General features: G+C 38.4%; 1 protein-coding gene across 9 annotated transcripts in view; it reads left to right on the plus strand.

The window, feature by feature from the left end:
• PARD3B (par-3 family cell polarity regulator beta) overlaps positions 1–26,157 on the plus strand; it is a 997,127-nt gene that overhangs the window by 775,765 nt on the left and 195,205 nt on the right. For all 9 annotated transcript variants that reach the window (XM_053215665.1, XM_015074145.3, XM_053215667.1 and 6 more), the window contains one exon: positions 24,791–24,901. In XM_053215665.1, the coding sequence (XP_053071640.1) occupies positions 24,791–24,901 (111 nt within the window). The remainder of the gene's footprint in view (positions 1–24,790; positions 24,902–26,157) is intronic.

Consider the following 26,157-nt stretch of genomic DNA (forward strand, 5'->3'; position numbering starts at 1 on the left):
AAACTGAGGGAGTCCAGGCAAACCTAGAGAGAACTAATGACATGAGGTCCTAGGGGAGGTGGAGAGGAAGAGAGGGGTCCCTTTGGTGGTCAGCTGGTTGCTGTAGATAAATCTAAGGGTGATGGTGGGGACTTGACGGGGAATCCTGACTGATACATTCCAACACCGCATGCAGTCGAGAGGGAAGTGGTATGCATGCAGTTTGATGGCAGCGTAAAATCTGGAATCGCTGCCACGGGGAATGTAAATGAGAGCTGAGGAGGAGTAAGCGAAATCACCACTGAGCATTTCCAAAGCAGGAGGAAATGAATGGGAGGTTGCATCTAGGCAGCTACAGTTTTATGGGTGTGACGGAGGGCCTGGGGGAAGAGGTGTGAATTCATGGGAGTCCTGGAAGACCCTAGATGCCTGCAGTGAGAATGGTGAGAAGGTCTGTTTCCTCATTTGTTGTTGTTTTGTTTTTGTTTTTGTTTTTGTTTTTATTAAGTCTGGAAGAACAAGCCCGGTAAGTACTAGAGATGGGGAAATGCTAGAACAACCTCTAGGCTCAGAATGAAAATAATAGCTACTGTTAATTGAGCACTTAGGATGTATGAGAAGTTTTCTACACACATTACACAGCTAGGGCTATGATGCCGCCTAGCTTCAGTTCAAATAAGAAAGTTGGGGATGCCTGGGTAGCTCAATCAGTTGAATGTCCAACTTCATCTCACGGTTCGTGGGTTTGAGCCCTGCCTTGTGCAGGGCTGCCTCGGATCCTCTGTCCCCCTCTCTCTCTCCACTCCTCCTCCTGCTGGCTCTCTCTCTCTCAAAAATAAACATTAAAAAAAAGTGAAAAGCTAGAGGAAAGTCAGGAAGAGAACATGCCCTGAAATTTATTCAGAGTGCAATATAATCCATTCATCAACCAGTAAACAACTGACCTTTGTGTCCCCAAACAGGCAGTTTGATGAAAGGGACTGGGTACCTGGAGGGAACGCACCTCCCTTAGGAAGGAGAACTGGAAGGGCAGAAAGGAGGAAGGTTATAATCCTAAATTTCAGTTTTCTTTGTTTTACCTAAGAAGGCCTAAGGGCTGACCTGTTCACATTCAGAATAGAAAAGGCAAGTGGAGGGAGGTTCCAGACCAGTGTTTTTCTGGTGTCACAGTTCACCCAGGTGCAGCTTCTTAGGAGAGTGGCTTGAGAGTGCTAGGCGGGCTGGAAGTTAGCAGAAAGAGACATGATTTTAAAAAATAATAAGAGAAAAATCTATGGGCACTTCTAAGGCAGCTGCTGATGGGCTCTGGTTAAGAATTATCTGTGGGTTCCTTCAAAGTCTTGAAGAGGAAGCCATGAAAAAACATCCAAGGAAAAATATGGAGGGGAGTTTGAGAGGCTAAGTACTGATTCTCATAGACTTTGATTGAAAAATTGTAGTGAATTTGAAGTGTATGAGCAATGGTCGTCCTCAAAGGCTCCATAATTCAGCTAGTTCACTACAAATTCATTGAACTGCCTCTGGTTTTGCTTCAAATCCCTGCCACTACCAAAAATGTTAGCAGCAATCAAATACACGGTTATAATTTATAGCTGCTGTATTGACAGGCAGACAGATCTCTCCTCCCAGAGCCTCATGGTATTGGCTTCCAGTGAACCTGGGCACTTGAAAAAAATTATTGAGTGAAATCTATGGGTGCATGCTGAATCTGTAGGGATGATTTCCATATGTGCCCAAGCTCTAGGATTATGGTGAAGTCTAAAGTTATTTTTAGATTTTTTAATTTTATTAAACAAAGAGTCTGATTTTAACAAGTATATGGACAAAGAAAAGATACCAATGATTCTCTTATATTCCTGTGTTAAAATACAGTTTCACAAATGCCTTTTGTATTATTCCCTACCCTGTGTACTTCAGGGTCAAATCCTAGTAAGCTGGCCCAGAAAAAAATGGCAGCCTGGTACATGTTTTAATTTAGCAGGTATTAAAATGAGGCCTCATATTTGAACCCTTTCACTTTGGAAACAATTTTATGTGTGGACATTTATTTGCCTGTGTTATATTGTACACATAAAATTCAAAATTAAAATTTGGTCAGAATGACATGTGGTGTTAACATTTGCCTTTCCTCAATCCTTGACACTCAAAATCAAGTTATCCATTGTAAATATGCTAATTACACACTGCCTAAACAGTAACTTCCTCAAAGGATGGTGTTTAAAGTAGATAATGCCGAAGGTTGGAAGGTTGGAAGGTACTGAATATGTATGGTTTACATGCATTTAATTAATCATTTATCTCCTTCCATTTCACACATTTCTGCTTCTCGTCTGCACCACATCTTTGTACTGTTTTAGGTGGATCCTTATATCTGGTGTTAATGCCAACGCTTACACTTCAGTTTCACTTGCTTTTCCTTTGAATCTAGTGAATTCCCAATTAAAAACAAAAACAAAAACCAAGGGGGAGTTGTATATATTAGGAAGGCAGTTAAATAAACGGACATGTTTCTGGAAGTCTCAGAAACACGGGGATAACATATCCACTCCTGTTTAGGGGAGGTCTGCCCTGAATTGTAGGGAAGGGGGGCAGTGAGAGATCCAACAAGAAATTATAGGGGTGAACAAAGCAGAGTAAAAGCAAGTATGTGCTTCCCTCTTCAACATTTCCTATCTATCCTTCACCTTCTACTTTTCCTTATTCTTGTTTTAAAACTTCTATTTTGAAATAATTTTCGATTTCAAGAAAAGTTACCCCCAAAAAGTATAATTCCCATATACGTTTCACCTAACTCCTCCCAATGTTAAGATAGTGCAGACCTATGATACAAAGAGCTAAAGTAAGAAATTAACATTGATACAAAACATCAAACCCCAACTGAACATCACCAGTTTTCCCATCAATGTCCTTTTTCTGTTTCAAGATCCAACCCATAATCCCACATTGCATTAGTTATGGTGTCTCCTTGGTCTCCTCTATTCTGTGCCAACCCTTAGCCTTCCCTTGTCTTTCATGACCATGACGCCTTGAGGAGTATTTGTTAGTTACTTTCTAGAACAATCCTCAGTTTGGGTTTGTCTGGTGATTGGTCATGATTACTTCACTTATTCACTTATTACTAGTGAAGTTAATCTTGGTTGTTTCATTAAAGTAGCGTCTGCTGGATTTTTTTTCCCATTTTTAATTTATACATATCTTGTGGGAGATATCTGAAACTATACAAATGTCTAGTTTCTTCTCATACATTCACCGGGTTAATTTTAGTACGGTTTCTTCTCAGTGTTTCTTATCATGGCAATTATTACAGTGGTTGCCAGTGGTCATTTTTAGTTCACTCCTTCCTTCCACACTTATTAATTGGAATTCTTCTTTAGTGAGGAGCTATCCTTTCTCCTCTGACCATTAATTTTTTGTTGATTTATATTATTATAGATTCATGGATATGTATTTTGTTTTATAGATTATAATTCAGTCCTATCATTATTTTGGTACTTAAGTTATTCTAACTTTGTCTGTTGGGGGCGTTTTCAGGGTAACTGTTCCCTTTTGACTTGCCTAGTTTTTTTGTGTGTTTTTTTTTTTTTGAGAACTTTCTTACTGTTTGGCACTGTGAGATGCCCTAAGATCATTTCATGTTTTCCTTGCCACAGTCAAGGAATCAAACATTTTTCCAAGGAGATCTGATTTCTCTTATTGCATAATCATATACAGAGGCCAAGAACCAGGAGTACTCACTTTTAGGTATTGTTTCTAGATCCTCTCAGCAGACAGAACTTGGAAATGTATGTATGTGCACGAACCAATGCATAAACACATATCCATATTTCTGAATTGGAGATTCAGAAATCTTTTAATGAGATTTCATATTCTCATTTAAAAAGCTTTAAGTTTAGGGACGCCTGAGTGGCTCAGCCGGTTGAGCATCCGACTTTTGATTTTGAATCAGGTCGTGACCCCAGGGTCATTAGATTGAGCGCCATGTCCAACTCCACGCTGAGCATGGAGCCCGCGTGGGGTTTTCCTCTCTCCTTCTGCCCCTTCTCCACTCACACATGCGCTCTCTCTCTCTCTCTGTCTCTCAAAACAAAAACAAAAACAAAAAACTATAAAAAACATGAGTTTATACCGATACCTCCAATTCCAATGTAATACCACAGTCTTCATTATAGACTTCCTCCTTTCCTTATTTGTAATTTCTTTTTCATTTAGCTAGAAAGCTGGCTCTCGTTATTTGCAATATATTTACTTATTTGTTCAACCCTAATATATGCTGAAAGTTATCTCAGAATTCCTAACCCATACCCTTGTTGAGGCCAGAGTATGGTATTTGTGTACAATTATGTTTGACTTTACCCTTACTGTATCCACTTTTCCAATGTTACTTAAGTTCTTTCCCAAGCCCTTCAATGTGGGATGCTAGTTATTTATAATATAATTAGGTTTATTCTTATAGTTGTATTCCTATTTGGGGTTCCCCCCCAACACATCTTGATTGATTGTTGTTAACATATTGTAGAATAAAATTTACTCTTTGTTTTGTACACTTCTAGGGCTTTTGTTTTGTTTATTTTTGAGAGAGAGAAAAGAGTAAAAGGGGGGCAGGGGCAGAGCGGGTGGGGGGAGAGTGAGGATGCAAAGCAGGCTCCCTGCTGACAGCACAGAGCTTAACACAGGGATCTAACTCATGAACCATGAGATCATGACCTGAGCTAAAGGCAGATGCTTAGCTGACTGAGCCACCCAGGCGCCCCTCTAAGGGTTTTTATCAGTGTAGAGTCACGTGTCCACAGTCATGATACAGAACAGTTCCATGATCTCCAAATCACCCGACCCCCGATTTCTGACAATCGTTGATCTGTTTTCCATCTCAGACAATATGCAGCCTTTTGGGTCTGGCTCCTTTCATTTAGCAGAATGCATTTGAGATTCATCTATGTTGTCGTGCGAGTAGTGTTCCGTCGTATGGATATTGTACTTTATTCTTATGACATGATTTGTGATCCTTGCTCATGCATCTCATGTTTATATCCATAAAATTGCCCACTGGACTGATGCTTTTTGGGACCCTGAAACTGTGACTTTTAAAGTATGCTTTTCATCTTTCTTTAGCACAGTTTGCCTCACTTTACCTTATTTACTATGGTTATTTCCTATGACCACCCATCGTTTTAACATTTGAAGGAGGGTTAGAGCCAACCTTTAATTATTTTTGGTAAGATTGACAGGGAGAGTATGGATAATTGAAATCTTCACATAATCTACAAGCCTTGTAATAGCTACTTCTTCTTCCCCCAACTACTTAAAGGTAGCAAAATGGACTCATTTTAAGTTTTATGTCCTTTCCCTTCCTTTACTTATCCTCTGGTAGAAGCACTAATGAGTCCTCAGGTGACCATAAAAATGGAAAGACAGAGAGAAAGGGGAAGCACAGGCTGTGGGTAATCTGCATAGTAGATAAAAAGCCTCTGAGTCACTGAGAATTGATTGCACTCTAGTAAAGTAGATCTGATTAGGGATTATGTATCTTTGACGTATTTTAGATTTCCATTTAATGCTTGGCACTTGTTGATTCAGTGGTAGACTTATGGTCTGTCCTAAAAGTCTACCTAAAAGAATATATTCCTACCCAGAAAATATCAATTTCCTAGCTCTATTGTCTCTTTTTGCTTTCTGTACACTTCACCACAAAGTATGGCATTAATTTGTGACATCGGGCACATCTTAATTGTACCAAAGCAGATATTTGTATCTTACATCCATGGATAGGCACAGATGGGTAGTCTTTTGACAATCTGTTAACTTCTACAAATCTTATATGCTAATGTAGGCACATTTCCTGAAGGAGAGGACCCTCGTTTAAGTCAGATTTTTCAAAGCTGCAAAACAAACAAAATTAAGGTTGTTACCAAAGAGATCATCTACATAACTCCTCTGATACTAACTGGCATGGTAATCTTGAAAACCCTCAGGATGCTGTCTCTTAGTCTGAGATATCTTCATTCAGCCTCAAGAAGCATTCACTAGACTATACGTTTCTTTTTTTTTTCTTTTTTTTTAATTTTTTTTTAAATTCATTTACTTTTGAGAGACTGAGAGAGACAGAGAGCAAGCAGGGGAGGAGCAGAGAGAGAGAAAGGGAGATACAAATCTGAAGCAGTCTCCAGGGTCCGAGCTGTCAGCACAGAGCCTGACGCAGGGCTCGAACCCACGACTGTGAGATCATGACCTGAGCCAAAGTCAGATACTCAACCGACTGAGCCACCCAGGCACCCCTAGATTATACATTTATTAAGAGAAAGTATCGAATCTTTTTCTTTCTGTATTTCCAGCACCTAGCACAGAGCCTGATATATAATAGGTGTTTGATAAATACTTCCCAAATGAATTCAATATTTCAGGCTACTGATAGGACTTTTTAGTTTACTCATCTAAGAAATCTAATTAGTTTAGTTGTTTGTGAGACATATCATTTAATTAGTTTGCAGGAGTTCATAAAGCTTTGTCATCTAGGAGTTAATTAGCTAGTAAATCACCAAGTGCTAATAAGTATATGCAGTACTTTTTTCTAGTACATTTTATATTTATACATATGTCTTCCTTTCCTAAATCCATGTTGCCTGCATTGGTGAGAAATGGGATTATCCTCCTCCCTTTCTGTTTCGCCTAAGGTAAGGAAGGTTTGACTGATTTTGAAAGACACTTCATAGTGTGAAATCTTAAAAAATAAGTTTTATTTTAGTTTCTTGGACTCTGGATATAAGGTCTAAACAGCAAAACTGAGTCATTCTACAGAATTTATTGTTCTAGATCTGTTAATCTATAAATTCTTTTTTTGTAAGTCTGTTTATTTTGAGAGAGAGAGCACAGGTGCATGAGCAGGTGAGAGGCAGAGAGAATCCCAAGCAGGCTCTGCTCTGCACAGAGCCCGACACAGGCCTCAATAACACAAACTTTGAGATCACGATCTAAGCTGAAACCAAGAGTCAGATGCTTAACCGACTAAGCCACCCAGGTGCCCAATCTATAAATTCTTATAGAAGACTTTCTGAAGAAAACATTGATAATTTATCTGTTTGGTATTCCAAGCAATATACTTTGGCTGAGTTTGGCCTGGTGTGATCCTATCCTTGACAAAGTGGTCACCAACCACTTCAGCCAACTATAATCTTTTTTCAGTCAACTAATGGCATCATTGAAAGGCAGCCCATCCAGGTTTTGGGTATCTAAGTCCTGACTCCCCTGTTTCAACATGAGCTGAGAGCTGAGCAAGCAGGCATGGCTCAATGAATTATACTAATTTAAGGTCACCATAGTCATTAAAACACATATATATACATACATAGGTATAAAAAAAAAAAAGAGAGAGAGAAACTTAGTTATACCAGTGTTTGCAAACTGGGATTCCAGAGGCTGAATTTGGCTCACAAATATTGGATGCTTGGGCCAAAGACTGTTACTTTAAAAAAAAAAAAAAAAAAGAGCCAACATTTTAAAATAAAGGTATTTCACAAAGGGAGACTAAATTTGCTAATTTTTTTCATATTTTTGAAGCTGGTAGAAATCACCAGTTCACGCTTAAAACTTTTCCTGTATATCTCAAATGATTGCTTGATTTTAAGTTTAACCATATGTGTTCTTATTTTCTAAAAATTACTTTCAAAACACTAGGTTAGCAAATCTGTGGTATTACAAAATCTGGAGCCATATTCTGTCTTTCACCTGTGAAAATGTTACTATTAACCCACATATGTTCAACAAAACTGGCATTGAGCTGTTTTTCTAGAAAAAGTGATGGATTTATGCTACTCTGTCCACACATTCTTGGCGAGCGCCCTTTTGACCACTGGCACGTATTTGTAAGACCATCTGCATTGGGGGTAGAGTCTGTGGTTATGGAGTAGGTCCAAGTTAACTGGCCCACACAGGGGAGCCAACCCATGCCCTTGACCCCATTACCACAGTGTTCTAACCAATTGAGCTAAATAATTGAGTAATTGTTTTTCAGCAATCTGATCAAATCAGCTGGCATATATTAGGAGTCTGTCTGTGGACAGGGTGATAATGTCAGTGAACAAGGGAGCTTAAGATAATGGGAAAGTTGTCAAGTCCTCACATTAGTTAGCATGTTATATTTGGCCAAGTAGTCACTAAATTGAACTTTGTCATTACAGCTAATTGCATTTCTGGGCAATTGGTACTCACAAAAACACTAAACTTTTATTGAGTAGGGTTCCTTTATGAAGATTCGGAATTTTGGGTAAATAATTCATAACATATGTACAAACAATTGGGGAACATAGCAGGATGGAAAGAACTTTGTACTGAGCTGAAGTGTTCAAATCCCTGTTTAGTCCCAACTTTCCATGTGGCCTTAGGCCTCTGGACTTTCTAAACTTTGAGTGGGACTAGATAATATGATCTCAAAGACTTTTCCAGTCATAAGGGACTTTCTATAACCGTACAATTTTGAACCCATAAGAACCACTTTGCATACAAATCTCTTTTTAACTAAAAATGCAAACGAATAATTTTCACAGATAAATAAATAATATTTCAAAAGTACTAAGAAAATTTATTTATTTTTTTATGTTTTCTCAAGTTAGTTAACATACAGTGTAGTCTTGACTTCAGGATGAGCAAATTTATTTTTTAAATATATTGCTGATTGCATTAAATCAATATATAATATACACATTTCACATAGAAATTCAACGTGAATCCAATAAATAAATAAACCGTAATATTAAATATTGTATTATCAGTTCTTTTTTTATGTTTTATTTATTTATTTTGTTTTTCATTGATTTTTTTTTAATTTTTTTTTTCAACATTTGTTTATTTTTGGGACAGAGAGAGATAGAGCATGAACGGGGGAGGGGCAGAGAGAGAGGGAGACACAGAATCGGAAACAGGCTCCAGGCTCTGAGCCATCAGCCCAGAGCCTGACGCGGGGCTGGAACTCACAGACCGCGAGATCGTGACCTGGCTGAAGCCGGACACTTAACCGACTGTGCCACCCAGGCGCCCCATTAATTTTTTTTAACACTTATTTATTTTTGAGACAGAGAGAGAGCATGAACAGGGGAGGGTCAGAGAAAGAGGGAGACACAGAATCTGAAACAGGCTCCAGGCTCTGAGCTGTCATCACAGAGCCTGACGCAGGGCTCGAACCCACGGACCGTGAGATCATGACCTGAGCCAAAGTCAGACGCTCAACCGACTGAGCCACCCAGGCGCCCCATTAATTTTTTTTAACACTTATTTATTTTTGAGACAGAGAGAGAGCATGAACAGGGGAGGGTCAGAGAAAGAGGGAGACACAGAATCTGAAACAGGCTCCAGGCTCTGAGCTGTCATCACAGAGCCTGACGCAGGGCTCGAACCCACGGACCGTGAGATCATGACCTGAGCCAAAGTCAGACGCTCAACCGACTGAGCCACCCAGGCACCCCTATTTATTTATTTTGAATGAGAGAGAGAGACTGAGAGTCGGGAAGAGGCAGAGAGGGAGAGAGAAAATCCCAAGCAGGCTCCTCACTGTCAGTACAGGGCCCGATGTGGGGCTTGAACTCACAAACCATGAGATCATGACCTGAGCTGAAATCAAGAGTCAGACTCTTAACTGACTAAGCCACCCAGGCGCCCATTATATGATCGGTTCTTAATGACATTTTATATTCCAAAGCACTTATGAATCACCTGGAAAATTTTGCCACCTTATCAAAAAATTATTATTTTAGATGTAACATATTAATGAATTGCTTTGGGATTACTTTTTATTAATCTTCTGATTTTAGGTCCATTAATGTGGCCCTTTTAGAGCTACCTGTTTCTTACTTGCTAAATTTAGATGAAACAAGTTAAGCTCAGGCTTTCTTTGCCAAACTGTACAATTTTTCTAGTTCTTTCTTCTCTTTCTTACTAATGCACTCAAATATTGCTTTTATAGGACTGAGGTAATGGTTGGATTTATTGTTCTTTTATCCAAAGTGATTCTTCCATCACTGGATTGACTGGATTAGTGAGTCTACAGAGCTCAATAGGTTGGGTCCTAGAGAGGGTTAGGGTTGGTGTAAAATGAATAACAACAGCTTAGTCACACTTGAAATAATATATTGGCTTGAGTTTCCAAGCCTTCCAAATAACCTTCCAAAATGAAAAACACAAATACTGTGGGTTTCTACAGAATCAAATGTGACTATAATGTTTGTAAAAAGGATTAGTTATCGGAAGTTGCTTCAATATGAGGTGGCAAAGTTTAGAAATACCAAACCTGGGGAGACCAGGAGTGTTAAATCCAAAGCCAAATATAGGTTGCAGATGCGCAAGGTGATCATTGCCAAGCCAACGTCATCCAAGTGATGCTGCGTGTGTACCCTGCGCCCGCCGTCCAGAGCCATTCAGAAACAGGCTGCCAGGGCATTGTGGCAGATTACAAGACACCTCTGTCATCTGAATAAACAGGTAGCTGAGCAAAAGTAAAGTTTCCAGTATTATTCCTTTCATACAGTGTGATTTGAAATTGATCTGATAATTAAAAGTAGCCCCAGAGATAAGGAAACACACCCTCTGGCTAATTTATTTGGTTGAATCATCTACATTTTTTTTAAAGATCTACTCACCAAAAAACTCCATCTGGAATGTTCCATTCAGAGGCTCACACCTCTGATTTATTTAATTATGCACTTTATGTGATTGTGCATTTAATTACCTACACACAAATTTCCTAGCATTTGTTTCTTTTATCATTCCATGAGAACAAGGACAGCCATTTTGAACCGTAGAATAGGACTAGGAATCTGAAGGAATTATTTATATGTGGTATTGAAGAAAGGAAAAATTAGCCATTGGTATAGGGAAGGGAGGAACAAGAAAATATACTTACATAGCAGAATTGTAGTTTCACAGTCTAGTGGACAAGCAAATAAGAGGCTGATGCTTTGGACAGACTATAAATCAATTTCTGGTTTCTTTGGTCAAATTGTAAATCATCACTGTGCTAAGCTACTATATACATTTCCAGGTGAAAGCATACTTTTATGATTGTGTGTTACCAGTCATGGGTCTCTATGAATTGCAAGTGATTAGAAAACCTTGTCAGAAATCAAGTTATTGTTGATGTTGTTGTTTAATCCTGGATATATTTTCTTTAGGGATGTTATATTGCTGGAGAAAGAGATTAGATCCATTTTGTAAAAGTAGGTTACAATCCTATGGGAAATCTAGTCCTATGAAAAAGATTACTGTCTTTTGCCCAGCCCCTTCTGGACAAAGGAAACATTGTTGATTGCTTGATGGCCCTTGAGTGACTGTCACTTTGGCCGAGCTCCTTCAGAATAAAGTATTCTGGGACCTGGAGGGTATGTAGGATGTTCTCTGTGCTGTTCAATGGATAAGCAGCAACTCTATCTGAAACAATAAATTACACCTCATTTTGTGTTTGGCAACCCGATCTTATGTACGGGTTCCGAGATTTTAGACTTAAGAAAAGCTACGGAAAGGGAGTTTTTAGATGTTTAAAAAATGAATTGGGGACCCGTACAGGTAGCACAGGTTTGAAAAACTTCACAGACTTGTGACTTTTTGGCCCTGGAAGAGCCAAAGTATGATGTAGAATTTCACTTGAGACATTCAGAATAGATATATTTCTTCCCTCTCAGCCTATTCATAGTTGAGAATCAATTCAGTTTTATGGCCTACTCTTCAGGGACTTATTGAATAAGAAGGCATATTAGTTAACTTTAAATCTGACATAAAAATATTGAAATCTGATCCCTCACCTTACAAACTAAGTTAGGGCTCAGATTTTTTAAAATTACCTCTTTTTCCAAAAGAACTCTTTCATGAAAGAGCACAGATGGAAATATTGTCATTTGGAATTCTGTTAAGGAGAGGACAAACCAATGACAAAGATGAATGGTGTCAGAACTCCGGAGGACCAGCAACTACCTCACACCCATCTTTATTCAAAACCTAAGACTAAAGAGGCCATAATTTCTGAAACGCTGAAATTAAAGGTCTCGGTATGAGATGACATCTTGCAGATTAATCATCTTTAATGACGGCTTTGGGTTTGAATCTCATTCTAGAATTTAGCCTGGTGTTTTGAAACAGGGTATTTGTACAACACGAAAGACTGGTCATCACGAGGTAGAACCCGAAGATGACCCAGTGCCACCATGGCACTGGGATCACCAGATGTGTGTTACCTTTGCCATGTAATAGCTGTCCCCTGTTTGATCTTGCTGTGGTAGTAGACATCCAGGGCTGTGACCAGCTTAGAGCTGCCACACCTACATTAAGTCAGTTTGGTGATTTCTGTGTTCATAGGGAAATTAGATTCCAGCCTGGGAGCTGTGTGGGAGATTGACATGTTTGTTATGAGGCACTATGAGGACAGAAGCCATGAAGAAAAGAGATAAGTGATACCTCCCTGAAATCCCTACTTCACCTTTAATTCAGGTCAGCAATGCTTGTTGGATTTTTTCTATGTGTCAGGCACTAAGAATGAGAGTGGAGACCACCTTTGACTAATTTGCTTGGATCCTCAGCATCTACTAGATCTACAGAGTAGGTGTCCAGTAAGCATTTGTTGAATGAATGCATGTATGCATAAATGAGAAAAACATGTAAAGACCCTACCTGCCCTAGCCCTGGAGGAGCTCACATGTAAGCAGTGGTTCAAACAGTGCCCTACCCCAAATACAGGCGCTACCAGAAGTACAAGCCCTCCTCATCTCTGTACTCTCTGCCTGAGTCCAGTCTCCATCACATCTTGGCTAAAGATAGATATGCTAATCCAGGTTGGTTTCGTGTGGTAAAAATGTTACCCACATAAAACAAAACAAAACAAAACATCAAATATGAGTTCTAGTGAATTGAGACATCCTGGAAATTAACCCCCCACAATTCTCGCTTATTCAACATCACTTTTTCTACTGCAGAAAAAGAAGGAAAAAAAAGAAGTCCAAAGTTAAGAAAGCTTCTACCTTTTAAGAACAGTTTCAAACTTAGTATCATTTATTATGAATCAATATAATAACTCTTTTCTATTGTTTAAGGCTCTCTTACCAGCTCTATCGTGCATTAATTATTTTGCTTCTTTTGTATCTGCATAATAAATGCTTGACAGAAAAAAGCCACATAATTTAAGATTTTTATGGCACAATGGAAATTTGCCCACCCCCAGGAAAAAAATTGTGTGATATTCTCATTGTCTCCTCAGGGAAGATTTTATATGTTAAAAAGAAGAAGAAGAACATGAAATGAAAAAAAAAAAAAAGAATAAAGCCCTAGTTACACTTTATGTGACATGCAGAAGGTTTAGAATATATAGAACATAAAAGAACAGTACATGAGCTACAGTGGGATAGAACTGTGTGTTCTTAATTTTAAATTTCAGATAAATATGATTTCAGCTTTGATCCTACATGGACTAATTCTTTTGTCACTCAACTAATTAATTCAGTATGCTGGAGAAAAGATGCTAATTTGGGCATCAAAGAAGTGATAATTTTTTTTGTTTAATCGGAGTTATAAAGATAAGTTTTATTCCCATTAGACTGGGTCTGGAGCTCAATCATTTTATTCTTCTTTAGTGTAGACAAGTTCCAGAGAAAATATGCCCTGTTTCTCATAACTTATGAAGATGGAGTAAGTAATATCCAGGATTCCCTTTAAGATGGCCCTTTGCATAGTCACTGTACATATATGATATATATACATATATATGTATATATCAACCATGTCTTAACATTGTCCTTTTGTTCTTTACACATAATGAGTTAGTCACCATCATCTGTTCTTTTGATAATGGACTTTATACACAGTACACATAAGTTAATTTGTGTTATTGGAATATAAGTTATAGCTGACACTTTTAGAGACTATAGATGAGGCCTCCAGTTTCCATAGAACTTTTAATTGGCCCTCCCTGGATTAACTTTCATTATGAGTCAGTTTTTCCCTTACCAGGAAGTTTGCTGAAATGACCCCACTTGCCAGTGAATGAACCGCAGAACTGTTTCCTGTGGGGGGACATTTCCTTCTGCAGGATGAATCTGTGGTCATTATGGAGTGAGCCCTGGCAGGTTGAGCATGGGAAGGCCATGGGCATTGAGGAACCTCCCACAGCTGGTAGACAAAAAGCTTATACGTGGTGTATGATTTGGTCTCAGAATACTCCTTTCCTAGTGTCTGGGTTCCCGGGACAAAGGAGGTAGAGAGAAGGGAAGAAGGGGATGCTGTGAGCACACAGATGAGAATTCTAGGTTCCAGCCATGTGGTCTGTTTGAGTCAGCATTAGAGTTTTATGGACAGGCCATCAGTTGTCTGTGCACTCAAGCTGCCTTCAGAGATGCTCAGAGATCTACTTAAAAGTAATAAAAATAAAAAGAAAGGAGCCACATATTCTGCTGCTTTGAAATAAGTAAACATTTAATAAAAAGAAAAGCCTTTCTAACTATTAAGGAAACATAAAAATGCAAAAAGATCTATTTCTTTAATGCTCTTGTTAAATATATTTCCCAGAAATCATAAGCATTTAGTCTGAATCACTAAGACCCTTGCCTACAATGTCTTAAAGCTAGTGAGAGCGTATGAAAGCAATTAATCAAAGTTCACTGTGCTCCTGAAGAGTATTTCTTCTTCTGGAAAGCAGGATAGAATAACTTAAAACCCAGTGTGGTCGTGACAGTTAATAAGCTTTTTATAGTCCCTGTGTGGATCTGAAAATCATACCTTATTAGTATCTTTATCTTTCTTGCTCACTCATTCACGCTTATTTTCATTTAATTTTAATCTCTAGCCCCTTTTTCATATTTTTTTTCCTCTTTCTCCTAACAGAGTGCTACTTTAATAATGTTAGAGTGGAGTTTTCATTGGCTACACAAACCCTCAGCAAAAGTAACTGTTCAGTAGGTTACAAATCCCTTAACGGATTCTTGCAAGTCAGTCTTCCACATGCCCTTTTTACTTTGTGTGTTTGTTTGTTTGTTTGTTTGTTTTTCAGAAGATGGGTTATTGATGATGTGCATTTTGCTTTGTTTTGCTTTCTGGGCCCACTAGAATTACTTGCAATATATTTAGTGTTTCCAAATCTACTGCATTTCCTAGCTCCTCAGTCTGGGAAAGCAAATTCGCTCAAGGATTCCCAGCAGCTGAATTCAGAGAGCTGCTTAAGACTCTACCCAGCAGATGTTTTATCCACTTAGGCAGAAATCTTAGAATGTTATAGGACCTCCCTGCCTTTCAATCCTAAAAACAAATATCAACACATTTGAGCTCCAAAGCTTCCCTGCTTTGGAATGAAGAGTCGCCATGACCACCAAGTTAGGAATCCCATCCTGGGAATAAGCAACAACAAGCCAGAGGCAAGTAGCTGTTTAAGGGTAAGGTGGGAATGTTGGCCTCAAAGGAAGTAGTAAAGATATCAGTGGGATTAAACATGTTTGTTGTTTTCATATCGTTCATCTTCATCTTGGAAACATATAAACATACCCAAAATAAATGTCTAGATGATATACCAGAAATTAACATTTTAATTAGAAATCTTTTTAAAGAGACTCAACTGCTTGACCCAGTTAATAAGAAAGATTTTTAATATGGAGTTTTTCTTCGGTTACTAAACCATCAACTCACTCAGTTTCCCCTTGTGAACATATCTATAAAGCAAATCCCTATCTCCTCTTGCATGCCATGGAGTGGGCTCAGAGAGTTTAAATCACAACCCTTCTGTTATAAAAGCATACTGAGCTTGTAGCATTCCACCCTAGTCCCGAAAAATCACAGGCGCCAGCATGATAACCATATATACTGTGGAAAGCTAAAAATAAAAGTAGAATATTTTTCTTTCTTTATCAAGATTAGCAACAAACACATTTGTTCATTATTCTATCAATAATATTAACATAAAAATAGGCAGTGGCCTTAGGTATCTAAAAAAGGGGGGGGGACTCTAATTGGTCAATTTTCATTGAATTTGTATCAGATTCATTAACTCTAAAGTACAATGGGAGCCATCTCAGGTAAACAAGTAAAGACCTACACATTTTAGAGAGAAGCAATAGCCAAAGTGCACATATGAGATTACAATACGTGGAAATAAATTTCATTAGCATATGCATATGCTAATTCAGAACTGACTAGAATGCATCAGACAACAGAAACCTTTTATGGGCGAATTTCAAAATAAACTATGGAAATACAGTCAAAGGTTTGTGAACTTCTCTGCCCCCATATTTTGCTCGAACTATTTCAAAGTGTATAATTTACAAAATGATAAGACAATATCATAGTTTATAAGTCAGCTAGGTACAGGGAGAATGAACCACTATCAAAGTCCAGAACATATTCTGACTGCGAAGTTGGTGCATTTCCACACCTGACATCATTCCGTAGACATTCAAAGTGTAATATTAGTAATGACTGGATCATGTAGCCTCTTCCAAATGGGTGTCATTGACACCCAAAGATACTCCCTGATTGCAGGAAGAAGAAATACATTCTGTTTCAAATATTCAGCTCTCCTTGGATTCATAGCTCACCACGAATTTGAAATTAGAGTGTTTGAACATTTTCCTTACCGAACTTTTTAGTCCTCGTAAGCCATTGCTCAGGATTGCTTTATACAGTGTGTGCACTAAATGGAAGAAGAGTGGATACTAATAGCTGTGTAAACTGTCCAGTGGGATCTGGGAGGGAAATTGTAGATAGATAGTACTTAGCAGAATTAAGAAGTGGATTAAATGAGAGACTAGGCATGAACAAAGCCAGAAATAGAGCTATCCATGTTGTAAATTTGGACCATTTATCAGGGTGCGTGGGAATCTGGGAAGGACTTGAAAGTCATTATCTAGAAAACTCATGGAAAGAAATAGAAGTGGAAGAAAATATTTGCTGAGACATTAGGAGATAACTAAGAATTATAGTGAAATCTTTATCATATAGAAAACAACAAGAGGCTGAGAGCATATTCAGTTCATTGGATTAAGGACTTACCTAACAATTGATGGTGTTAATGGTTACATTCCATGTGAATAGTCCATATGATGTGTCATGGCAGCTCAGTAAATGATTGATTGAATGAATGGATGAACCATTATTAAATTCTACTTCCCCATATGGCCTTTTAGGGCCTCCCTATGTAGGTAAAATAGCAACATAAGAAAGGTCTGCTTTTGGTATTTTCCTATAAACCCTTTCTGAGATTCTTTTCTACCTTATATAGTCTATTTCCTTTGATTTCTCAATTTATACCAAGATGTCTCATTTTATGAATAGAAACCATTTCTCTTATACGTGTTGTATCATGTTGACTGATAAATTAATTACCTGGAACTCCTCCACTGTCCATTCATTGACTCTATAAATGAACTAGTCTCCTTTCTGGCTGCTGCTTTTCTTGAATCTCCTCCTATCTCCATAAGGCCAGTCTCTCTGGAGGTTCTGTATATCTCTGTCCTTTTCTCTTATCAAGAGCTTTGTTCTCCTATACGAGTGTTCGTAGCATTATACACAATAGCCAAATGATGAGCACAGCCCAAATCTCCATCAACAGATGACTAGGCAAGCAACTATGGTGTGTCCATACAATGGAATGTTATTCAGCCTTAAAAAAGAAGGAAATTCTGACACATGCTATATATAGCATCAATGAACCTTGAAGACGTTATGCTAATTGAAATAACCCACACACCAAAGGACAAATATTGTATGATTCCACTTATATGAAGTACCTAGAATAGTCAAATTTATAGAGATAGAAGGTAGAATAGTGGTTTCCAGGGGCTGGGGGAAGGAGAAATGGGGAGTTACTACGTAGCGGGTTCAGAATTTCACTTTGGGATGATGAAAATATTCTGGAGATGGGTGGAGGTTGATGGTTGCACAACATTGTGACTGTACTTAGTGCTACCGAACTGTATATTTCATAATGATTAAAATGGTAAACTTTACGTTATGAGTATTTTACCACACTGCAAAAGAAAATAGCTTTCTTCTCTTCTCTCTTCCAGCTCCAGCCTCTCACACTCTGACGTTTTTTCCTATCACCAAACAAAAGTCCTCCAGTATCAGCCACATTGAAAACCTCCTTTTTCAACATTCCACCCCACCTCCAGCAATCACCCTACCAGCCAAACTTCTTGAAGTGGTTGTACACAAAGATACACACTTTTATACTTACCTACCATTCACTCTTGCGATCACTGTCACCTGGCTTCTGCTCATACCACTGCACTGAGCCATACCAACATGATGAATGGCTTCTGAGTGCCAAATCCAGTGAACTCTGGAGTCCTGACCTCAGTGGACTTCTCAACAGTATTTCCATCTGGTGACCATGGCCTCTTTACAGCGCTCTTCCCTCGGGTCTCTTGAGCCATACTCTCCTGAATTTCATCTCTCTGGCTGTTCTTTTTCTGTCCCCTGTGTACAATGCCTCCCTACCCCTCTCTCCAGACTTTAAGTATTACAGTTCCTCATAACTTTGCCTTAGTCCCTAGCCCATTCATTTGGAGGACCCAAAGGCATACTGAAATAACCATGTTTAAAAGTGAACATTTTGAGGGCGCCTGGGTGGCTCAGTCACTTAAGCATCTGACTCTTGATTTTGGCTCAGATCATGATCTCATGGTTCATAAGATCAAGCCGCACATCAGGCTCTCTGCTGACAGTGTGGAGGCTGCTTTGGATTCTCTCTCTCCCTCCCTCTCTCTGCCCCTCCCCAGATCCTCTCTCTCTCTTTCTCAAAATAAAATTTTTTAAGGTGAATTTTTGGTCCTTCTCCCTTGACCCACCATTTTCACATCATTGTCTTGTCTTCTCAGCAGCACCTTCTCCAGTCCAGACCACCACTGTCTTTTACCCACAGTCCTGAAGCAGTTGTAGCAGTCACCAGTTGGCTTTACTGCTTTACTTGATGCTTTTTACTTCAGCAACCAGGATGATGTTTGAAAATGTGCATCACATAGTATCACTTCTGCTTCAAGTGACTTGGTGACCCCTCTACCAACTTGGTTACTCCTCAACCAACTCTTTAAATTTACCAGTTTCTTTATCCAGTTTCTCTTTGTCCCTTGAATTACCAAGACATGACCTGATGCCACTCTGAGACTCAACTCCAAGCCTCTCACACCTGCACTCTGTGGTCCTCCCCCTCTGCTCCCCTTGCTTAAGCTATTCTGCCCTTCTTTCACCACTTAGAATGCACCAGACCTTCCCCTCATTCCCTTTGTGTGTGCCGTGTCTTCCACCCATAAGGCTTATCTCCAATCTTTGCTTGTTTGGAAGCTCTCACCCATACAGCCTTCGTGTAAATGTCATTTCCCCACTGAAGACTTCCCCAACCAGTCTCCTATTATTATCTCTCCTAACACTCTTCATAGCACACAGCTTTTGTGTTTGTTTTTTTTTTTTTTTTGGTTTTTTGCAACTTACAATTGCATATTTATACTTGTTTGGTGTCCAGCTCCTCCGTTAGAATGTAAATTCCATAGGGATAGTGTCTGGGTTTGTATCCCAATTCAACATCAGCCTATACTAAGCGCTTACGACAATGACTGACAGAGAGTATATATCTAATAAATATTTCTTAAACAAATGCATGAATGAAAGAAAAAAAGAAGATAGAAAGAAAGCCAGTTTTCCATAAAGCTGTTTCAAATAACCTCTTTATAGAAATGAACAGGGACAGGTGTTTTAAGCAAACTTATAATTCATGAAAGTCTAAATTTACATAAAGGGTATGTTGAAAGGTGATTTTTCCACTTTACAAAAAGATCCATCATAAGAGTCTTTAAACAGGCTTCCCAGGTACACAGAAAGTAAGATTTTATTGATGCAAACCATATGTTTGTACTGAATTCTTTAGGAAAATATCTTTTATATAAAGCAAAGTTGACCTATAAGCAATTTCCTTAAGGCACCTAGCCCAAAATGGCCAACTCTCAAATTTCCTAGGTAATAGATAATGGGAGGCCTGGAATGCAGGGGATATTTGAAACCCTAGAATGCAAAGCAGTAATTTTAGCCATTTAGAGCTCTTGTGACTTTTCTCACAAAAATAACTAATAGTGAAATGAATCAATGTATTTGAACCTCCCCACCTCCTCTTTCTGTATGTCCATGAATGTAAGAAAGGCTTGAAAGTAACCCCCAAATAGGCTGACATGGAGAGAACAAGGCTTACACGATTCACCAAATTGATGCTTTTCTTCCAACCTCCCCCCTCCCAACCCACCCATCACCACTACCACTGATAATTAAGTTGTCTGATTGCAAAATTGGAAAAAAGAATTCAGTGTGCTAATAAATAAAAGCAATTAACTTCTCTGGGTCTCAATTTCCTCTTCTTAACAATGTGGGAGTCCTTTTGAAGATTACTGTTTTATAATTCTGTTCTTGAACCTACCCAAACTTTACAAAATAAGGTAATTTATGACTGTTTTCTCTGTCTAATGAAATAAATTTCACAGCTATTTCTGCCCTTCTTCTTGGGAATTTTAATAAATGATCATGAGGTTTAAATCAAAACATTTATATTATTTGTGGAATTGGTTGATTTGACTGTTATTGATGGTTCTTGCTAAGAAGAAAATGCTTTGCAGAATTTACTTACAACTCACCTTTCTCAGACGTAGTCCACTATGGTGAAAACAAAGTAAGCTGTTTTTGAACTTCAGTACAAGTGAAATATTTTAGGAACAGGAAGAAAAAACAATTCACTGGTTGTGGTAATAAAGATCAAGGTAGACTAGGGTATAGGTTAGTTTTGCCCTTCAAAAACAAGACTTCTTTCATCTCAGAAATTCCAAACCTTCAAATTCAGAAGAAATATTTGGAACATAGAAGAAAAGCATGCCTAATATCTTGAGTTTTTGGCAACATTTTTGCCTTCATCATCTTCCTGGAACACTATTCTATCCTTGCTCCCCACAATTTTGATTTTTTTGGCCCAATTTTACTATATTTGATGACATTTTGAGGGAAAATTATTTCTCTAAGTGATGTACAAAGGTATTCTCACATAAAGGAATTTAGAGTCATAATGTTGGTCCCTGACACTCTTCTTCATGGGCATGAAAAGCTAAAGAATGTACTCATGAAAATGCACGTTATTTATATAACGCCTGCTTTGTAGGTTAAAGAGAGATCTTGAATATGTCAACAAATCTCCCTTATACTTGGGAGTTAGTGATCTTTTATTTTGTCTGTATTTCTTTTTCTCTTCCCTAGTCTATAAATGATATTAGGTCATTTCTTCAGTGGGAAAGAAGAAAATACATTAGGAATAAGAAGGAGGACCAGGAAAAAAAAGACTGGGGCTGATGGAGTGAAAATTCATAGCTGATTGACCCAAATCCCAAAACAAGACTGAATACAACAAAAGAATAGCAGTAGGAGCAAAGGCAGATGGTAAATGGCAGTGGGGAGAGAGAAGGTTCATGAGCAAGAATTTGCTAATTGAAATTGTAAATTGAAAAATTGTTTTAATTATTTATTTGTTTTGAGAGAGACAGGGAGAACAGCAGGGTAGGGGCAGAGAGAGGGGGACAGAAGATCCAAAGTGGGCTCTGCACGTACAGCAGAGAGCCCGATGTGGGGCTCGAACGCCCGATGTGGGGCTCCAATGCCCGATGTGGGGCTCGAACTCACAAACCATGAGATCATGACCTGAGCCAAAGTTGGATGCTTAACCAACTGAGCCACCCAGGCACCCCTAAATTGACATTTTCACAGAAGAGTCAAGACTTGGAGAGGCTTCTGGGGAAAACGGGGTGCTTTGAACTCTGATAACAACAGAAATACAGAGATTAGCAAGGAGGTCTTCCACTCAGTGCTGCCAGTTGACCAACAACCTATGATTTGGATTGAAGCACAATCCTAAGAGACAGATGTTTACCCATTTTTATGAAATTCTGAAGAAGACAGGAGTTTCAAGTTTATGAGTGGGGCCTTCATGTGATGAGATTCTGACTCACTGTGTGTGTTGGGAGGTTGGGGGATGGGGACAGGGGGTGGGATGGGCAGTCAGCCTGAACATGTGTAGAATCCTCAGGTTGCATAGATAGTTGGATGGCTACATAGATACATAGATGGGGTGAGCAAGCTAAAGATATACACACATTTACACACACAGAAGAAAAATTTGCAACTATTTAATAAGAAACCAAGAATAAATAGGATTTCCATAGTTTAACAAGAATCTTTTACTTCACTGAAGAATATACATACTTGAGTGACTTTTTTTCCTGGTTATTAGCAAAGTATCAAATTATTTTCCTTTTTTTCACGTACGTCATTACCAAAACCAAAGGAGATTGCTTCTAAAGAAAATCTGCTTGGGAAAATGCCTATTATTTAAGAATGTGTCCTAGTAATAACCATAGCTTTATTATTATTATTATTTCAGATGTGCAGTTTTATTTTAGTAAAAGTGGTAAGAAAGCACAATGCTCTTTTAAAGTATCATAATTGCAGGAAACCCTAGTGCGTTGTTGGTCCAAATGCAAACTGGTGCTGCCAATATGGAAATCAGCATGGAGGTTCCTTAAAAAATTGAAAAATGGAACTACACACACATGAAAAGATGCTCAACATCAGGGAAATGCAAACCAAAACCACAATGAGCTATCACCTCACCCCAGTCAGAATGGCTAAAATCAACAACACAAGAAACAACAGATATTGGCAAGGATGTGGAGAAAAAGGAACACTTGTGCACCGTTGGTGGGAATGCAAACTGGTGCAGCCACTGTAGAAAACAGTGTGGATGTTCCTCAAAAAGTTAAAAATAGAACTACACTACAATCCAGCAATTTCACTACTAGGTGTTTACCCAAAGAACACAAAAATACTAATTCAAAGGGATACATGTACCCTGCTGTTTATAGTAGTATTATCTACAATAGCTAAATTATGGAAATAGCCCAAGTGACTGTCGACAAATGAATGAATAAAGAAGATGTGGTATATATATATACATACATACACACAAACATGTACACACACAGCCATAAAAAAGAATGAAATCTTGCCATTTGCAATGACATGGATGGAGCTAGAGAGTATTATGCTAAGTGAAATAAGTCAGAGAAAAACAAATACCATGTGATTTCACTCATGTGGAATTTAAGAAACAAAACAAACAAAGACCAAAAAAAAAGAGAGAAGCGCCAACCAAGAAACAGACTCTTAACTATAGAGAAGAAACTGATGGTCACCAGAGGGGAGGTGGATGAAGGTGGTGGGTGAAATAGGTGATGGGGACGAAGGAGTGCATTTGCTGTGATGAGCACTGGATGTTGTATGGAATTGTTGAATCACTATATTGTGCATCTGAAACTAATACCACACTGTATGTTAACTAACTGGAATTTACATAAAAGCTTTTAAAAAATGGAACTACCTTATGATCCAGCAATTCTACTTCTGGGTATGCATCCAAAGGAATTGACTTCAGGATCCCACAGAAATATCTCTACTCCCATGTTCATTGCAGCATTACTTAGAATAGCCAAGATATGGAAACATCTGAATTGTCCAGCAACAGGTGAATGGATTAAGAAGATGCAGTGTATATGTGTGTGTATATATGCATACATGTGCACATATATGAATATGTGTATGTATATGTGTGTGTATATATATACATACATATATATATATATACACACACACCTATGCACTCACGCACGCACACACACACACACACACACACACACACACACACACATACATGTACACTATGGATCCGAACAAAGAAAACTCAGAGAAACAGAACAGGGTGGTAGTTACCAGAGGTTGGGGAGAGGGGAAACTTAGGAGACACTGGTCAAAAGGTGAAACTTTCTGTTATAAGATTAGCAAGTTTGGGATCTAATGGACAGCACAGTGATCACAGCTAATACTAACAATCTAATGTTACCAAGAGAGTAGCTCTTAAATACTCTCACAACAAAAAAGAAACTGTAACTGTGTGATGGGATGAAAGTGGTAGCCAGTACTGTGGTGGCAATCATTTTGCAACTTAGAAATATATCAAATCAGCAGTTGTACACATTAAACTTACACAATGTTATGCGTCAATCATGTCTCAGTGAAGCTGGAGGAAAAGAAATAAGGTATCATACTTGCCACTGTGCCAAAATTAGCTACAAATATGCCAGGCATCAAGGGGACTGAGAGCACACTAACACTGGGCTGATTTAGGAAGACTGGGGTTACATCCACAGAGTAAATGTAGCACGAAGGAGACAGTGCAGTAAAGGAGACAACCCAAGTTCTAATCCCGGGCCTTCCCCGGATTTATTGGGTGGCCAAGGCCCAAGGGCTCATTTGCAAAATGACAGCAGTAAACTAGGTGTTTGGCAAAGTCCCTTGAAGCACCATCATTATCTCTTCCCAGGAGTTTCAACTTTAAATGTCAAGGCCACTTGGGGCTCTGAAGGCCTGGTTAGGAGTTCGGTCAGTTTTGAGTTATATATTAATGATAACCTTTCAGTTCTAAAATTTCTAGTGAATTCATAGTTTGAGATTTTTAGTCTTTAACCACATGACTGTATGCATGCTGCACAATCAATATCTCAGTGGAAAGATGGAAGGAAGGAAGGACGAGAAGGAAAGAAGAGGGATTTAGTGACTATTACTTTTCCGCTTTCAGGATCTTATTTTACTTCCATTTTATGCAAAATGATCTTGTGCTACTTAGAATAAAGAATTACAGTTTGATGAGTTCATCTCATAAATATTTTAAATTTACCACCAAAAGAACATGGTTAGTGTTAACATCTTCTGCTTCATGTGTTTCTAGATTTGGAAAGAAGAAAGATGATAAGGGAGGCAAGGCTGAGCAGAAGGGCACTCGGAAGCATGGCAGCCTGAGGGAAGAGGAACTGGAAAAAATGAAAGAAGAACGAGAAAGGTGAGCAGAAATGCTGAGCCCCTGATTTTGTTTGGGTCCATGGCCTGTGTTTAATTTGATTATTGCATCAGTCAGCTGGAGACATTTTATTTCAAGAAGCATAGAGTTGAATACAAAAGCAAAGGTACCTGACGTAAAAGGAACCTGCCTTTCTGGGGAATTTTTAGTATATTTGGAGAAGAAATTAACTTTATGTTTTTATTATATCAGTACATACAATCCCAAGATATCCTACCCTGGTTTTGACTATATCAATGTATATTTTTCCTATGGTTTAAACAATGAGGTTTTTTTTTCTAATAAAAAGGTCATTGTGATGTTGATGTTTAGAACTATCAAATTTCCATAGTCTGTTCCTAATTTTTGTCAAGCTGTTGTATGCCTTCTTAATTTTATTCTGCTAAATCCATTTGGGTGGTGTAATTTGAGAAGCTCATGTCCTTCATTTTTAAAAAGCCAGTGTCTTTTATTAGGCTATCAGCAAGTTGCAAAGTATGTTGCCCATCTGTTAAAGGGCCGGTTTCGTTTACTGAAATAATGACAGTTTGCAAGGACTGAATTCTCCTGTTTGAGGGGCTTAATGTTCCATTTGGACAAGAGGCCCTTCACTTATCTTTGAGGTTAACTCTACACTTACCGCACGTTGATGTGTAAATGTCTGATTTTGAAACATGTAATTGAATATTCATGTTTCTCCTGAAAATTCTTCACCTGCACAACTAAATGGATCTTGGAGAAAGACGGAGATTATGACAAAACTAGCATATCATTTTAAGCACTTGATTCTGACTTCATCATGCATGAAGTCAGGTTTGTCCAGCTTGTCACTCGCTTATTAGTAACAGTAGTCCTTGTAGTTTTTAAAGTCAGTTCTTGTACTTATTTTAATACTCTAGTAACGTGTACTAAGAAAATCATACTTATACATCGTCCTTTCTAGCACAGAGCAGGCTGAATACCTACTGTTAACCTTTGACTTCTGTCTTGTAGTCTATTCCCATTGATAAAAGCTAACTTTATCAATAGCGAGGAAAGAAGCCCTATTTGGTCCTTTCTCATGCGACAGTGGTTGATAAGCTGACTTCCAGGGTCAGCATGCAGGTAAAAGGAAATCAAGTGCTTTATATTGTTGCTGACTATTCACCTGACAGAGCTACCCCCAAAACTGGAATGATGAATTCTCCATCATAGTCCAAGATTCAGTAATCCTGTAACATAAAATGTAATGCAGGCTAAGATTTTAATGTGTATATTGG

Source organism: Acinonyx jubatus, chromosome C1 (genome assembly GCF_027475565.1).
Source record: "Acinonyx jubatus isolate Ajub_Pintada_27869175 chromosome C1, VMU_Ajub_asm_v1.0, whole genome shotgun sequence".
NCBI lineage: Eukaryota > Metazoa > Chordata > Mammalia > Carnivora > Felidae > Acinonyx > Acinonyx jubatus.